This window comes from Ursus maritimus, unplaced genomic scaffold (genome assembly GCF_017311325.1).
Source record: "Ursus maritimus isolate PB19 unplaced genomic scaffold, ASM1731132v1 scaffold_8, whole genome shotgun sequence".
NCBI lineage: Eukaryota > Metazoa > Chordata > Mammalia > Carnivora > Ursidae > Ursus > Ursus maritimus.
This window is the reverse complement of record NW_024426996.1, coordinates 79,014,359-79,029,474: the sequence shown is the minus strand read 5'-3', so window position 1 is coordinate 79,029,474 and position 15,116 is coordinate 79,014,359. Positions and strand designations below refer to the sequence as shown.

The 15,116-nt window shown below is 62.4% G+C and overlaps 1 protein-coding gene across 1 annotated transcript in view; it reads right to left on the bottom strand.

The window, feature by feature from the left end:
• Positions 1–2,067: 2,067 nt before the first annotated feature.
• The window catches only part of SH3TC1 (SH3 domain and tetratricopeptide repeats 1), a 36,299-nt gene continuing 23,250 nt past the window's right edge, over positions 2,068–15,116 (bottom strand). Inside the window, exons 13-18 of the mRNA XM_040625303.1 lie at positions 10,589–10,769; positions 9,504–9,654; positions 8,237–8,359; positions 7,414–7,564; positions 6,337–6,533; positions 2,068–3,177 (exon numbers count right to left, since the gene is read on the bottom strand). Coding sequence (XP_040481237.1) covers positions 2,920–3,177; positions 6,337–6,533; positions 7,414–7,564; positions 8,237–8,359; positions 9,504–9,654; positions 10,589–10,769 — 1,061 coding nt within the window. The 3' untranslated portion in view covers positions 2,068–2,919. The remainder of the gene's footprint in view (positions 3,178–6,336; positions 6,534–7,413; positions 7,565–8,236; positions 8,360–9,503; positions 9,655–10,588; positions 10,770–15,116) is intronic.

Here is a 15,116-nt window from a genome sequence, read left to right as displayed (position 1 = left end):
GCCCTGGGGGCCCAGGAAGCACAGGCCGAGTCCCCGAAAACACAGGATGGATAATGCACAGGATGGAGTCCAAGGGGCACCTTCTTGGTCCCCACAGACCCTCAGGGCCGCCTAAACAGACCTTTCCCTTCACAAGGGAGGGAGGCCCCCTGGGGACAGGGCGTCCCGCTCTCTCTGAGGTGGGCCGAGAGGCCGGGCCGGGAGAGAGTCCAGCTTCGCAGCGGGTACACCCACCTTCGGCACCCCTGCCCGCCCTTCGTTTGGAGGCCATGGGGCTGCTGTCGCTGCACGGTGGTGATGAGGACAGACACCGTGCATCCTTGGGACAGTCACCATCCCTCGCTCAGTGTTTCCTCGTCCAAAACTGGGGGCCAACCTGGACTTGGGTGGACATTGTCGCTCAGATGAAGCGGGTGCAGAGAGAGACGTGGTCTCTAAGGAGGGCGGAGACACCATGCTGGGGAGGAGCTCCAGCACCTTGAACTTAGGAAGTGGGGCTGTGTAACCCTGGGCAGGTCGCTTTCCTTCTCTGTTTGGGGAAGTGGGTGGGAGAGTCTCCAGGGACGCCTGGCAAGGAGTGATTTTATCCTCAGCCCAGGGGCTCGTCCTGGAGGGGCCATTTCTACCCCCCCTCATCCCACACGGCTCAGCGGGCGCATGGGAGGGGCCCGGTGACCCTGCATGGCCTGTCATCCGACAGACCCAGTGGGGACGCCTTGTTCCAAGGGGGGGCAGCGGGGCTCCTGCACGGGGCGCCATTCAGTGCAGAAGTGCCAGGCACAGACCCATTCCGCACTCACTCTGCTGACAGAGGGCTCGGGGGGCTGCTGCCTGGGGCTCTGCCCACCCCTTCCTTGCCTCCACCGACAAGAAGGGATCAGCTGCCCAGTTCTGCGAGCCCCTCTGTGCCTGGCGTGATTTCGCTCTTTCTTCTCAGGTCCCTGAGGTAGGGTTTGTTTCTGGTTACAGATGAAGAGACTGAGGGTCTGAGAAGCTGAGAAACTTGACCAGATGACTCAGCCCTCGGTTCAGAGTTCCATAGCCTGTGGTTGTTGGCGCTCGTCCCGCAGTATTAAGTGTCGTGAAAAGCAACCAGGCGACTCTCAGCCCTGGATCTGGCTCGGAGCCCTCTGCTCCGCGAATCCTCACTCGACTCCCCACACCAGGGTCAGCAGCCTCATTTTAGCTTTGACCAAACTGGGGCTCAGAGAAATGAACTCACCCCAAATCCCCAGCTTCTAAGTGGGGGCTGGGATGGGAACAGAGGGGTTGGACAACCAAAGCTCCCTTGGGACCACCAGGTCTGCCGCCCTGGGGCCTTGGGGTCCTGGTGGGTAGGGGTAGGGGGGCTGGGACCCTGGATAGGAGGGGTGGGGGCAACAGCTCAAGGAAGGTCAGGGAAGGCGTGGGTTCTCAGGCAGGTGGTGGGCCCCAAGTGACCCAGCCGGCGGGTCCCACCTGTTGTGGGGTGGCTGCAAGCGCAGGCCCAGGCCCAGGGGCTGCCCAGCGGTCAGTGACCTCGGAGATCTGTGCTGGGGTTACTGTGCCGGCCGCTGCCCGCTGCACCAGCGCGGGTCAGCAGGGCGTCCTGTTTTCAATTACAGCGCGGCCTCCTCCCGCTTTCCACACCCGTGAGAAGGCAATTTGGGGTCAAGGTTGGAAGGTTCCGCTGGCAGCCTCTCTGCTCCAGCTTCTGGAAGGCTCTCTGCTGCCCCCTGGCGGGAGCAGACTGGATGGGGCCTGCAGGCCACCTCCGAGACCAGCAGGGACTGGGGTCTCCCCGAAACTCCAGGGGCAGGCAGGCTGGTGGAGATTCCCTGGACCCGTTCCCCGGGGCCTTCCAGGGTCTGCCGCCTCTCCTGGGCACAGAGCCAAACCCAGAGCTCTACTCCAACGGCCAGTCCCTCTGGCGGCCTCAGTTTCCCCTTCTGCTAAAGGAGGGTCTTAGAGAAGGGGGAACGGGAAGTGACCTTTTTGGGGCACAGGTTTCCACGGGGAGATGAAGATGTTTTCCAACTAGGGGAGGAGCGGCTGCACGTCACTGTGAATACACAAAACGCCACCGAATTGTCCACCTAAATGGTTAATTTTACGTGAATTTCACCTTATTTAACAAAATAAATTAAAGAAAAAGAGGAGACTGAAAGAATACCGAGTGGGTGAGAGCCAGCCGGGAGACGAGCCTCAGTTTCCCTGCCTGTAAATGGAGGATTCCTGGCGCCTGGAGGCCCAGATGAGCCTTAAACACGCTCAGCAGCAGAGCCCGCACGGGGCTGGGCCAGAGGCCACTCAGGTCGGGGGCACTGGGCCACCCTCCCTAGCCCTGTTTCTGTTGCCCTCGGGAGGGACACTGACATTCTAACACCCTCTTCTTGGACCCGCCCTTGGGTCGGATGGCAGACGCATCCCTTGAGGCAGGCAGGCAGGTGGTACAACCTGCTGTGTGACAGTGGGCCAGGCACCGACCCTCTCTGTGCCTCTGTCCCCTCCACTGGAAATGGAGACAGGAACAGTCCCAACCGCGCAAGCCCGGTGAGGTCAGTTTGAGGACCAGAGGCAGAGCTCAAGCCGGACACACAGCAAGGGCACCGGCAAAGAGAAGATGCCCAGGGAATCCCGCCACTGTCTTCACTTTGACTTGGGGGAACTGGGATCTGAGGGGCCAGCAGGGGGCCTGGCCCAGGTCAGTCCTTCCAGCTCATCTCACTGGACGAGGTGCAGCAGCAGGGCGGGTCCCCGGGGACGGGGCCCAGTCCCTGGACACGCCCCTGGAGGCAGAGCAGGGGAGGGGCCTTGTGGGCTCCTGCGAGATCACGTATTGCTATGTGCCCCCACCTCCGTGTCTCCGTTTCTCAGAAACTGAGCCTCGCAGAGACACTAGGAGAGGCGGGGAGCCCACTCCCGTGGGGACAGGGGTCCTCAGGGCAGGGCGCCAGGGGCCAGCCAGGGCGCCCGCCCCCAGCCCCGCTCCGGGACCAGGTTGACCCTGCGGATGTTGAGCTCGGTGGCAAAGGTCCTGGCCTTCTGGTAGAAGAAGAGGGACTTCTCGCGGTCCAGGAGGAAGTTGTGGTAGATGGTGGCCAGGCGCGCGTAGATCTTCATCTGGGCCTTCTTGTTGCCCAGGTCCACAGCCGCCGCCAGCGCCAGCTGGTAGTAGCCGGCCGCGTCGAAGGGGTCCTGATGGAGAGAGGGCGTCAGGCAAAGTCGGGGTGTGGGCAGGGGCTTGTGAACCCGTGCCCGGCCTCCCCGTGCTGTCCACCCAGCTCCTCCCGAGGGAGCACTCTAAAACCCAGACCCGGGGGCGCCTGGGTGGCTCAGTCCCTTGAGCAGCTGCCTACGGCTCAGATCATGATCCCAGGGTCCTGGGATTGAGTCCCACCTCAGGCTCCCCGCTTAACGGAGAGCCTGCTTCTCCCTCTCTCTCTGCCTGTCATTCTGCCTACGTGTGCTCTCTGTCAAATAAATAAATAAATAAATAAATAAAATCTTTAAAAAAAGATAAAATAAAAAAATAAAATAAAACCCAGACCCAGCCTTCCCTCCGGTGCTCGAGACAGCTCCCGAAACAGAGGACAAGCCCAAAGTCGGCAGCCCTGGCTCCTCACTGCCCCACACAGAGCAAGGATTCGGGAGAAAATAAATGCAGATACGCATAGCAGTTCAACACACACTCCCGAGCCCCTACTGGGCACCGGACCCCATGCGAGGCTGGAGCACAGCTGATTCTGGGGCCCACGTTGACCACAGGGGTGACCAGCAGGCTGTGGGAGCCCCAGCTGACACCTGAGCCAGCCCGAGGTGGAATGGGAGGCTTCCAGGAGGAGGGGACATCCCAACTAAGCAACTGGCCACAGTGGGTGGTTGGGGGGTGGTGTGAATCTGTGTTACGTGTGTGCACGCCTGTCCATATGGGGGGCACGAAGGAGCCTCTCTCCCTCCTGGGCATGTGCCCGAGGGGATGAAGTCGGCTCATGGCCCCTAATGGAATTCCAAGACCTCCTGGTGAATGACAATGTGTGCTGACGGTGCTCCTGGCACAGCTGTGCAGCCCCCTGACCCAACCTCCTGGGCCCGGGGACCCTTCCTTCCTGCCCCGTGAGACCACGGAGAGATAAGGCCCTGTCCCCAGAGCCTGGGCATCAGGTCAGGTACCTTTGGGCCCAGCTCCCTGACTCCCGTCTTGTACAAGTTTGTTCACCCCCCAGCCTCAGTTTCCCCTTCTTGTGCAGAGCTGCTTAGTAATCAATCACACAGAACTTGGGGTTCTAAGCTCTATGTGGCCCCATCCTCAGATGGCCCAGGGGTCAGGAGCTCATGTCACAGATGACCTAGGGCTCTGGGCATAAGGAGTGCAGCTGAGGTGGGCCACAGTCCTGCCCGACACCAGCCTCCGTGGCCCCTAAATGGGGGAGGGCCAAGCCCGGAGCCTAGCTTGGGACAGCAGATACAGACCGGGAGCATGCAGGGTCACTGAGTCAGAGAGCATGGGTTCCAGGGTCCCAGGACCTGGATCCCCACCATGCTGCTCCCAATCATACTCTGATTAACTGGCCACGCCCGGCCCCAGTCTCTGCCCTGTCCTGTGGGGCACCACTCCTCTAGAACAGTAAAGCATGTGAAGAGCCAACCACACAGAGCTGGCATCACACAGAAGCCGGGTCACATACAGCCTGGATTGCAGAACCTGGATCACACAGAGCCTGGATGGCACTGAGCCTGGATGGCACTGGGCCTGGATGGCACTGAGCCTGGATCACACAGAGCCTGGATGGCACTGAGCCTAGATCACACAGAGCCTGGATGGCACTGAGCCTAGATCACACAGAGCCTGGATCACACAGAGCCTGGATGGCACTGAGCCTAGATCACACAGAGCCTGGATGGCACTGAACCTGGATCGCACAGAGCCTGGATGGCACTAAGCCTGGATGGCACTGAGCCTGGATCACACAGAGCCTGGATGGCACTGAGCCTAGATCACACAGAGCCTGGATCACACAGAGCCTGGATGGCACTGAGCCTGGATGGCACAGAGCCTGGATGGCACTGAGCCTAGATCACACAGAGCCTGGATGGCACTGAACCTGGATCGCACAGAGCCTGGATGGCACTAAGCCTGGATGGCACTGAGACTGGATCACACAGAGCCTGGATCACACAGAGCCTGGATGGCACTGAGCCTGGATCACACAGAGCCTGAATGGCACTGAGCCTGGATCACACAGAGCCTGGATGGCGCTGAGCCTGGATGCCCTGGGCCTGGATCACACAGAGCCTGGATGGCACTGAGCCTGGATCACACAGAGCCTGGATCACAGAGACTGGAATTCAGTGAGGTTAAGTCGCAGTACCCATCACTGCCCACAGGCTCCCCCAAGAACTGTCTGGCTCTGACATAGCAGGGGGCCGCAGTGACCACCTCTAACCACCAGGTGTCACTAGTGCACAGCCAAGGCTGCCCCAGGCAGGGAGTTGTGGGCCACCAACTGGGTGGGGGTCTTCCAGTGGCCCCCTCCAGCTCCTAGATGCCATTCGGGGGAGGTGAGGCTGGAGCGCCCCCCCCCTTCAGCCAACACGGAGCAGGTACGCTGTGCAGCGCAATGCTATACCCAGGGTGGGGCAATGGGGGCATCTGCCCGCATAGGCGAGCGATGGAGATATCTCCAGGCTCTGGTCTGTGTCCACTGTGGGGCTGGGAGCAGATGGGAGAGAGGCCCCAGCTCCGGCTCCTCCAGCTCCGACAGGGCGGGAACTAAGCCAGGCTGCTGCAGTGGTGTCCTTGCTACAAACCCCGGGCAGGTCGCACCCCATCCCGAGCCCGTTTCCCTCTCTGTGACTTGGGATTCCAGGAAGGAATCACTCTACCCACAGGGGCAGGCTTCCTGGAGGAGGTGCCAGCATTTGGGCAGCACCTTACAATGTGGGTCTCGGGACAGTGGTGACTCCTCCCCCAGCCCCGGGATATCCTTGTCCCCCTCCTACTTTGGGGGGCTAACTCCCACTTGATTTGCTAAAACTCAGTTTTGCAGTTACATCCTCCAGGAAGCTCCCCTGACTACATGCCTTTCTGTTTGTTTTCACCCCATGGAGACCCATGTCTGCTCACACGTCAGCCTGCCCGGGGACGCTGAGCTCTGGAGGGCAGGGCTGGCCTGTGTGGGAGCTGGGACCATGTCTGCTGACCGTGCCTTCTCCTCACGGCCCGGCCTAGGGCTCCGGGGAGTTGCGGGACCAGGCTGGGGGAGGGCGGGGCTCCGGCCGGGGGTTCTGCGTGCGATCCCACGACAAGTGGGCCCCAAGTGCCCCGAGCCCTGCCCCCCTCCTGCCCCCACCCACCTTCAGGTCGTAGAAGATGATGTCGCCAAGCACCAGGTACACTTTCACGTAGTACAGGGTCTCCTCATCGAACTGCAGGGGCGAGCTACAGAGCGACAGAGCCTTGAGGTAGAAGTGCTCCGCCAGCTCGCCGTGGCCCAGCTGCTGGTGCAGGGCGGCCAGCCGGTGGTAGGCCACTCGCTCATTCAGCCGGTCTCCTAGGGACACAGGGAAGGGGGTGCGAGTGAGGTTACGGCTGCGGGGGTTGGGGGGGCACAGGCCAGCTGCAGCCCCATGCCCACACCATCTCAAAGCTCCAGCCGGTCACTTCTGGTCCCAAGACTCAGTTTTCCCATCTGCACAGTGGGCCTAATATTGCTTGCTCCCTGTCCATGTCAGAAAGGTAGATGTCCCAGCTCTGTGCCTGCACATGGCCGCCTGGAGGGGGTGACGCAGGCCCCAAAGTCAGACAGTCTGTGCAACGCAAGCACTGGGACTCCAGCCAATCTGCAGACACGACAGGGACCCTTCCTGGTGTATTAGCAGCCCGCCCTCCGCCCACCCTTGGGGCGTGGCCAGACCCCACTGTCTTCAGGTCCCTCCCCTTTCCAACCGAGCACTGTGGGTCTGCACACAGACCCTGCTGCGCACCAACTGTGTGCCTCTCTCTGGGGTGCTGGGACAGAGGGTGCCCGGCACTGAGGGGACCGGGATCCGCCCACCAGAGAACACGGGCTGGCTGAGTGTGGTGACGGACACTGATATGGCACGGCATGTATGCAGGGACTAGAGAGAAGCCCGGGGAGTCCAGAATGCAAGGCACACCGGCCAGCCTCTCGGTCAACCGGCAGACAGGCGGAGGACGCCACAGAGCCCACAAGGAAAGCCCAGCTACGCAGCGAGTGGGACATGTCCTGAGAGGCCAGAACCATCCCCTGGGGTGGATTTGGGGCCTGCTTAGCCCTGCCCCCCGGCAGGGGTGACAGTGGCCCCCAGCAGCTCCCAGCAGCCCCACGGGCATCCCGGGCTGTCCCCTTCCTTGCCCACCCCGTAGCTTTTGGAAGCGGAGGCCCCGCTGGGGCAGGGTACAGGGCTCACCCCGGGTGATGCTGAGCGCCAGGGCCACGTGGGCGAACTCCAGGCCTTCGTGCAGCGACTCCAGTCCAGCCAGCAGTGCCACCAGCTTGTTGCACAGACGCAGCTCGGCCTCCTGGTTCCCCGTGGTCACGGCCAGCGGCAGTGCCCGGTCCTGCCACACGGGCAGGCAGGTCAGGCTTCACCTGCAGCGGCCGCCCAGCCCAGGACCCGCCAGAGCCCCAGACATGCAGGGAGGTTCCACCCCATTTTCCCGCTGTGTCTTTATTCAGCTCTGGCCCCCGAGAGGAAGGTCAGCTTGGAGAGGCCGTGATAGCCCCAGGGCCACTGGGCCGTGAGCAAGCTGGGTGTGACCTGCGGCCCATCTCAGTAACCTCAGACCAGGTCCCCATCCCCCGGGCGATGAGAGCCCAAGCAGGAGGGTCCAACACCCCTCCGAGCTCTAAAAATACGTGTTTCTCTGTACCCCAGGGCAGGGCTGCGCTCCGCGAACTGGGCAGGCGGGGAGAAGCTGGCCTCTTTGGGAGGGTCCTGCAGTCCTGGGCCCTGGTGCCGGTCCCCCCACTGACGTACTGTCCCTGTCCTGTGCCCCTCTGAGCCTCCACTTCCTCATCTGCAAGACCGAAGCTGTTTGAGGTCTTCTGTCTCTCAAACGGTCCCTCCTTCCTCTGTCCCTCCCAGGTTGGGGGTGAGGGTCAAGATCACCCCAGGCAAAACCACCCAGAAACAAAGCAAGTGCATGGGGTGGCCCTCGTCCAGGTGGGAGGCCTCTGAGCCCCACTCCTGTGCCCCCACCCCTGAGGCCCACCCTCATCACCCAGCTCACCCGGTAGAAGGACACGGCTTTCTCCCGCTCCCAGGTCCCGTTGAAGAAGATGTCCCCAGCCGCCTCAAACAGCTCCAGCCCCAGATTGGGGTCCCCCGTGTACAGGGCCGCATTCTGCGCCACCTGTGGGCGTGCAGAAACTCTCATGAGACCCACAGTGCTCTGGAGGGAGCTCACAGCCTTCTCAGCCGCCCCCAGAGCCTCGAGCCTGCCCTGAGGATGCACAACATGAGCACTGGGTGTGTGTTTCCTGTCCCACACCTCCGTCCCTCAGCAGGGACTGGCCTGGTTCCAGTCCCTGTGCAGCTGGGGACATCAGCTTCCACTACGTCCCAGGGGAGCCCCATCCAGCAGGGGCCCCGGGAGTCGGCAGGTGTGGGCTGCTGAGGAGTCTGGGACCGAGCTCAGAGGGGGCCCCGGAGTCCCGCCGGCCGCTCCCAGACCCTGGCATTCTCTCCTCTGGCTTCCCTTCTACTTTCCCTCCGTGGCCCTTGGCAACACCCGCCAGCACCCTGCCCCTCTCTCCCACTGGGCGGCTAAGACTGTCGCTTCTCGGCTGCATCCAGCAAGATGCCTGGCGCCTAACAGGTGCTCAGCTAACACCAGGAGTGGACGAGAGTGGACCAGCCCCCGCGGGCAAGCCAGAACCTGCCGCGCTCCCATGCACCTCTGGTCTTTGCCCGAGAACCCTTCTGCCGGGAGCCCCTCCTCCCAGGTGGCCCCACTCACCCTGCTACTCAGAGCAGCCTCTGCTCACCCTCCTGGTGGCTCCTGTCTGCACACCACACCCCTGCCCGCAGCCCCGAGTCAGCATGGTCAGAATTGCCTGCCCCCTCTCAGCCATCAGCTCCCCATCTGGGATGCTCAGCCCCTGGCCCAGGGAAGTACACAGCAGGTGCTCAAAAATGGAAACACTCATGAGCCTCACGAGTCTCTCAATTTACTCCAAATCATGTTATGTTGGGGATGCAACTGGAAATGGAGCTCCTGAGATGAATGTGTTTTTAAGGAGACAGGCCATGCGCTGCTGAAGCAAGTTCTTCCGTGTGTCAGTCAAGCGAACACATCATCTGCACATTTATTGAGCACCTGCTGTGTACCAACACAGTGGTGGGCACGGAGAGCGGCACAGGCCTCTGGCCCCGGGGGCCGGGACTGTTGTGGAAGACGCCGGGCAGTGGGGGTCGGAGGCAGCAGATGCCCGCGGCGGTCTGGGGATGGGGGAGCGAGCAGCGGGGGGGTGTGCACGCGCGCCCCGCCCTCGCACCTGGATGTATAGATCCACCAGCTCGTTCTGCCGGAGGATGTAGTAGATCCTCCCGGCCTGCAGCCAGGCGTGCGCCTCCTTCTCCTTCTCCTGCAGGTCGATGAAGATCCCCAGACTGCGCTTGGTGTAGTCCAGGGCGGACTTGTAGGCCCTGCGATGAGAGCCGGACGGTCAGCCAGCACCCCCCCCCTCAGCGGGCTCTTCCCAGTGCCCGTCCGGTGACTCCCACGCCTCGGGCAAAACTGAAGGAGGCTGTCTGGAGGGAACAGGGAGGAGGGGGCCACCCTGTCTCTGCCCCCACTCCCCAGACACGGGCATGCGACCCCTCCAGCCACAGCAGGGAACACCCGCGCTGGGCAGAGATTCAGAGATCACCTAGGCCAGTGGCTCTCGAACTCGGGTGTGACTGTACGGCCCTGCTCCCAGAGCTTCGGACTCAGCAGGTCGGGGGGGGGGGGTGCTGAGAACGTGCATTCCCAGGAGGCTCCCAGGTGATGTGGGTGCTGCTGATCCGGGGACCCCAGTTTGAGACACATTGCTCAAGGTCACCGTCCCTTAGTCCTGCTGTGAAACTGAGGCCCAAGGCTACGGGGTGCATCCTTCCCTGCCCCTCAGTGAGTCCCCAGCTGGGGGAGGGGTAATCAGTGATCTTCCTGGGCCGTCTGTTGCCTCATCTGATCTGTCACCATGGACAGGTGACCCTGAAACTCTGCCCGGGGAAGCAGGTGGGCCAAACAGCTACCTCTTGGTCGATGACAATCCTTCAGGTTCACGTGGCCACTGTCCTTACATCGGAGGGGACAGCTGGGGACAGGATGCCTGGCCCAGAGCTGGGCTGGCCAGAGGAGACTCAGGGCAGGCAGAGGCCAGCTTCAAAAGCCACCAGGACAGGAAGAACGGCCCAGAAATACACAGGCTGCCTCCACCAGGAGGTCGGGAGGTATGTGGGCGGAGGACACCTGTCCTGGGAGCCTCGAGCCCCGGTCAGGATGACCCCCGGGCCTGCCGGCTCAGAGCTGTCTGACACTAGGGGTGAAACGGTCCCGGAGGAGAGGCTGCCCCGGGATCAGGGCTGGTGTCCTCACCGCTCGGTGCCCAGTGACAGGTAGAGCTGGCTGATGGTCCCCAGGAGCTGCCCCTCCAGCACCTTGTCGGCCACCCTGCGGGCCAGCGAGAGCTGGAACTCGTGGTAGACGACACACTGGGCCTCGCTGCGCATGACGGTGCTATAGAAGTGACAGAGCCGCTGGACGGCTCGCAGCTGGCCTGCGCGGGGAGACGGGGTGGGGGGACACCAACGTCGGGCACAGCAATCACGTTTGCAGGGCTCAGAGGCCCCTGCTGTGTGTCTGCCTTTTCTGTGCCTCCAGGTGGGGTCATGGGAGATGGGGAAACCGAGTCCAGACCTGCTAGGCCACCTGCTCAAGGTTGCACAGCTGAGGGGCACACTGTGATGAGCTGGTCACAGACACGGTGCTGACCATTTCCATAATTCCCAGGCCTGGGGCTCCTGGTCAGCCTCTCCCACCACACCAGGCTGCCTGCCTCTGCTTCCCCAAATCCCTCCTGGCATTCAGAGCATGCTGACCGGGCAGGGAGCACTGGCTTCCCGTGCTGCAGGCAGGTACGTGGAGTCTGAAGCCGAGTCCCGAGTCTGGAGCACACAGTGCACGATGGGGCTGGGATGCAGACTCGGCTTCCAGCTCCTTCACGAGGCCGGGCTCCACGCCCAGCCTTACTTGCCTTGCCTGAACCAGGGGGCTGAGAAGGGTCAAGCGCTTTCCCCACTAGACGGATCCAGACATCAACGAGGACACAGGCCATCAGAACCCTGTAACCCATGCTACCTCACACGTCCTGCTCTCCAGGACAGTCCCCATACCAAATCCCAGAGCAACTCTCAGTACATGTGAGGGGACGGACGTCTCACAAAGCACGGAATAAGACCAGAAATCAGCAGGAAGGAAGTTCGGGAAATTCACCAATACGCGGGTGCAAAGAACACGCTCCCAACGGCCCGCGGCTCGCGGAAGACATCACAATGGGAACAAGAAGGCACTTCGAGTGGAGACACAAGCACCATGTACCCACACCTACAGGACAGCAGGGTTTAGAGGAAACTTAGAGCTGGAAATGCCTACGTGGAAAAAGAAGACAAATTTCAGATAAAAAGTTTAAATTTCTACCTAAGGCACAAAAAAAAGAGGAGGTAAGTACACCCAGAACAAGCAAAAGAAGGAACAGAAGGAACAAGATTCAAGAGCCAAGATAAAATAGTAACCTCGAGAATAGAAAAGCCAAGAGAGAAAATGAATGAAGCCGAATGACGGATGCTTGGGAAGATGGACAAACGGAGTCCTCCGTAGCCAGAGCAGAAGAAAGGTGTGACTGGTCAGAATCAGCAGTAGCAGAGGGGACACCAGCACCAACCCGACAGAAATGAAAGGGTCGCGGAAGAGATGAACCATTTATGCCAACAAAGGTCAACCTTGATACAACAGGCAAACCCAGGAGACGCACACTACAAACCAGCTCAGAGAGGAGGCAGAGCGACCCTTGGTGTCCCCGAGGGTCAGCACGGGAGAAGGGGATGCAGGCCTTGTGAGCACAGCCAGAACCTGCCCGAGGCTGCGGGGTGCATCCGGGGACCCCGCTCTTCATTCCTCCTACAGGTCCAGAGGGTCCCCTTCCAGGCTCAGTGCGTGTCCTATATCCCTCAATGGCTCCCCAGTGCTCTCAGGGAAAATGCCAGGCCACAGCCTGGGTTCCCTGGCCCCTGCCTAACCAACCCCCAAGCCAAGGTTCTCACCACCCACCACCCAATGCACCCCTCCCAAACTCGCATCTCCCTGCAGGGCCCAGCCTACTCACCCCAGAGCTTTTGCATGGGCTGCACCTCCTGCCTGCCCTCCATCCCATACTTGGCCAAACCCTCCTCAACCCTCAGGTCCCATGAGTCGGGGCCAGGAGCCTCCAGTCATCACTAGCACCACCCCGTGTGCCTCTTGTGACCTGGGCATCTATTTCCCGCACTTGTCCACCAGCCCATGCGGGTGCCGTCTACGGCGGAGCCGGCACAGGGCCTGGCGCACTCCCCCAACAGCCGCGCCCACCCAGCCTCCAAGGCACCTGCAAGTCTCTGCAGGCTTCCGCCATTCAACACTCTCCATGGTGGAAAAACCACCACTTGTCTCGGGGTCGCAAACCCCGGGCGTGCTCTGGGCAGAAATGGAAAGAGAACACGTTTTCTTTCAGGAACCCGGCGTGCGCCACCCAAACCCAGGGACGAGCGGGGCGGGAACCGGGCGTGGCCGATGCTTACCCTCCAAGTGGTCGGTCTCCACGGCGACCAGAAAGGCCCATTCATAGTAGCACTTGCCCTGCCGGGCAAGGGCCCTGCGGGTGTACAGGTGGCCCAGGCGCAGGAGCACCCAGGTGAAGTCCTGGCCGCACTCCCTACTGGGCAGCCGCGAGAAGAGCCTCACGGCCTGCAGGAGGTAGTGCTGTGCCAGGCCCTCCGCGCCCGCCTGCAGGCACAGGGCCCCGAAATTGGCCAGGGCCACTGCCTGGTTCCTCATCTGGCCCCGGGTCCTGGCCACACGCAGGGCGCGGTAGTAGCCCTCGGCCGCCTGCCGGGTCCTACCCATCCTCTTCAGGGCCACGACCATGTTGGCGACCACGCCCTCTTGGTCCCACACGGCGAGGCCACATCCAGGACGGACTCGAGAATGTCAGGGCCACCGGGCTCTGGCCGGTAAACACGTACAGCCAGGCCAAGCGCCACCCGTAGTCCACGGCCAGGCGGCCGCCGGCCCAGCGGCCCGCTTCCACAGCCTGCATCGCCAGAAGTGGCCCGGGCCTGCTGCCCGTGGCGGCTGTGCAGCGCTGGGCCAGAGCTGGCTGGGGGGGCCGTGCAGCTGTCTGCCGCCCGGAGGCCTGAGGCCAAGCGAGGCCAGCGCCTGCCTGAGGTAGTGTGCCGTCTGGGAGGAGGCGGCCGGTGCATCCGGGGAGAGTTCTGGAGGACCAGGTCCACGCTGCGCAGCGTGCTGCCCAGTGAGCCGGGCCGCCCAGCGAGCCACCCCGGACGCAACCCGGCGCCAGGTGGCAGGCAGCGGCGGCTATAGATGTCAGCCAGCAGCAGGTATCCGGCCGCCGGCCCACGGGGCCTCTGGCGAGCCCCAGGCCCCATGCAGCAGCAGCAGCCTTTCCAGGAAGGGCAGGGCCTCCGCTCGGCTGCTTGGGCGGCGTGGTGCTGGGCCTGGCAGGAAGCAGGCCCGGGCCTCGACGTGGGGGCTCGGCCGAGGATGGCCCACCGCAGAGCGAGCCTCAGGAGCTCCGACTCGGCCTCGGTGCTGCAGACATGGCCGGGCATCCCCAGGAGCAGGGCCGAGGCCTTGGGCACCACCTGCACGCACCTGTCCCTGTTCTTCTGCTTCAGGTGAACGGTGGCCAGGTTGGTGTACACAGCCACCACCAGGAAGAGGTCGCCAAAGTGGCCCCCCAGCGCCCCCAGAGCCTCCTCGAAGTACACGCGGGCCTGGGACAGCTTCAGCCTGCGCGCACAGAGCCGCCCCAGGAGGAAGCAGAGCCTGGCGAGGGCCATGGGGAAGCCAGCCTTCTTGGCCACCCCCCGGGCCTGAGCCAGGAGCTCGGCCAGCTCTTCCTCGTCGGTGAAGCCACAGAACAAGGTGCTCAGCCCTGGCAGGGCGGGGTCATACAGGCCACGGAAGCAGGCCTTGTACCCAGGCGCGTCCAGGAACAGCAGCAGCGAGCCCAGGGCCTCTGGGTGGGCCCAGTCAGCCCCCGAGTCCAAGCAGAAGGAGGGCTCCTCGCTGTCCGGTGAGCTTGTACCACTGGACGCCGTGCACAGACCCCAGGACACCGGCTCCTCAGGGCAGGCCTGGCCGGACTTGCATTGTTCTAGAACATTCTTCACCTTCTGTAGGGTCTCGCGTGGCTCTGGGTGCAGGCAAGGCAGAGGCATTTCTGAAAGCACCAAAACCCCCAGATGGGTTAGAGTCTGATCGGGGTCCAGGCTGGGGTAGGGACACCCCTCAGAGCCTCAGTGTCCCCGTCAGGTACTGGCTGAGCCTCCCCGACCTGAGCATTGAGATCTGCGTGAAATGCTGAGCCCAGAGCCCGGCACCCAGCACTCGGTGGGAACACAGGCATGGCTACAACAACAGGGATCCGTCTGGCCAAGCTTCTCACCCAGTAACCCCTTCCTATGCTTCTCGTTTGAAAGCACCACTCAGCGATTATTCAGTCCCTTTCCCTCCAGAAAGAATTAAAGCCACTTAATGGACAGACTTGTCCACGTTCCCGGCTCCAGCCGCCTCTGTGGGATTTCCCAGGGCTTGGGGGTCTCCTGTCAGGTGCAGGACCCCTGTGAAATCATTACGAGCCAATCAGAGCTATGGGTCAGCTCGTGCTCACAAGCTGTCCACAGAGCAGAGGAAACCCGCACTGCTGGAGGCCAGCGAGGTCTGTGTCCCTCCGTCCCGCTCACGCCTGGGACCACGTCTGGCAGGAAAGATGAGGAACGGCTCCCAGGGTGTCCACCTTCCCCCCGGCTGGTTTGAGCATCCGAGGCCCACAGCTACTAAAGGGACG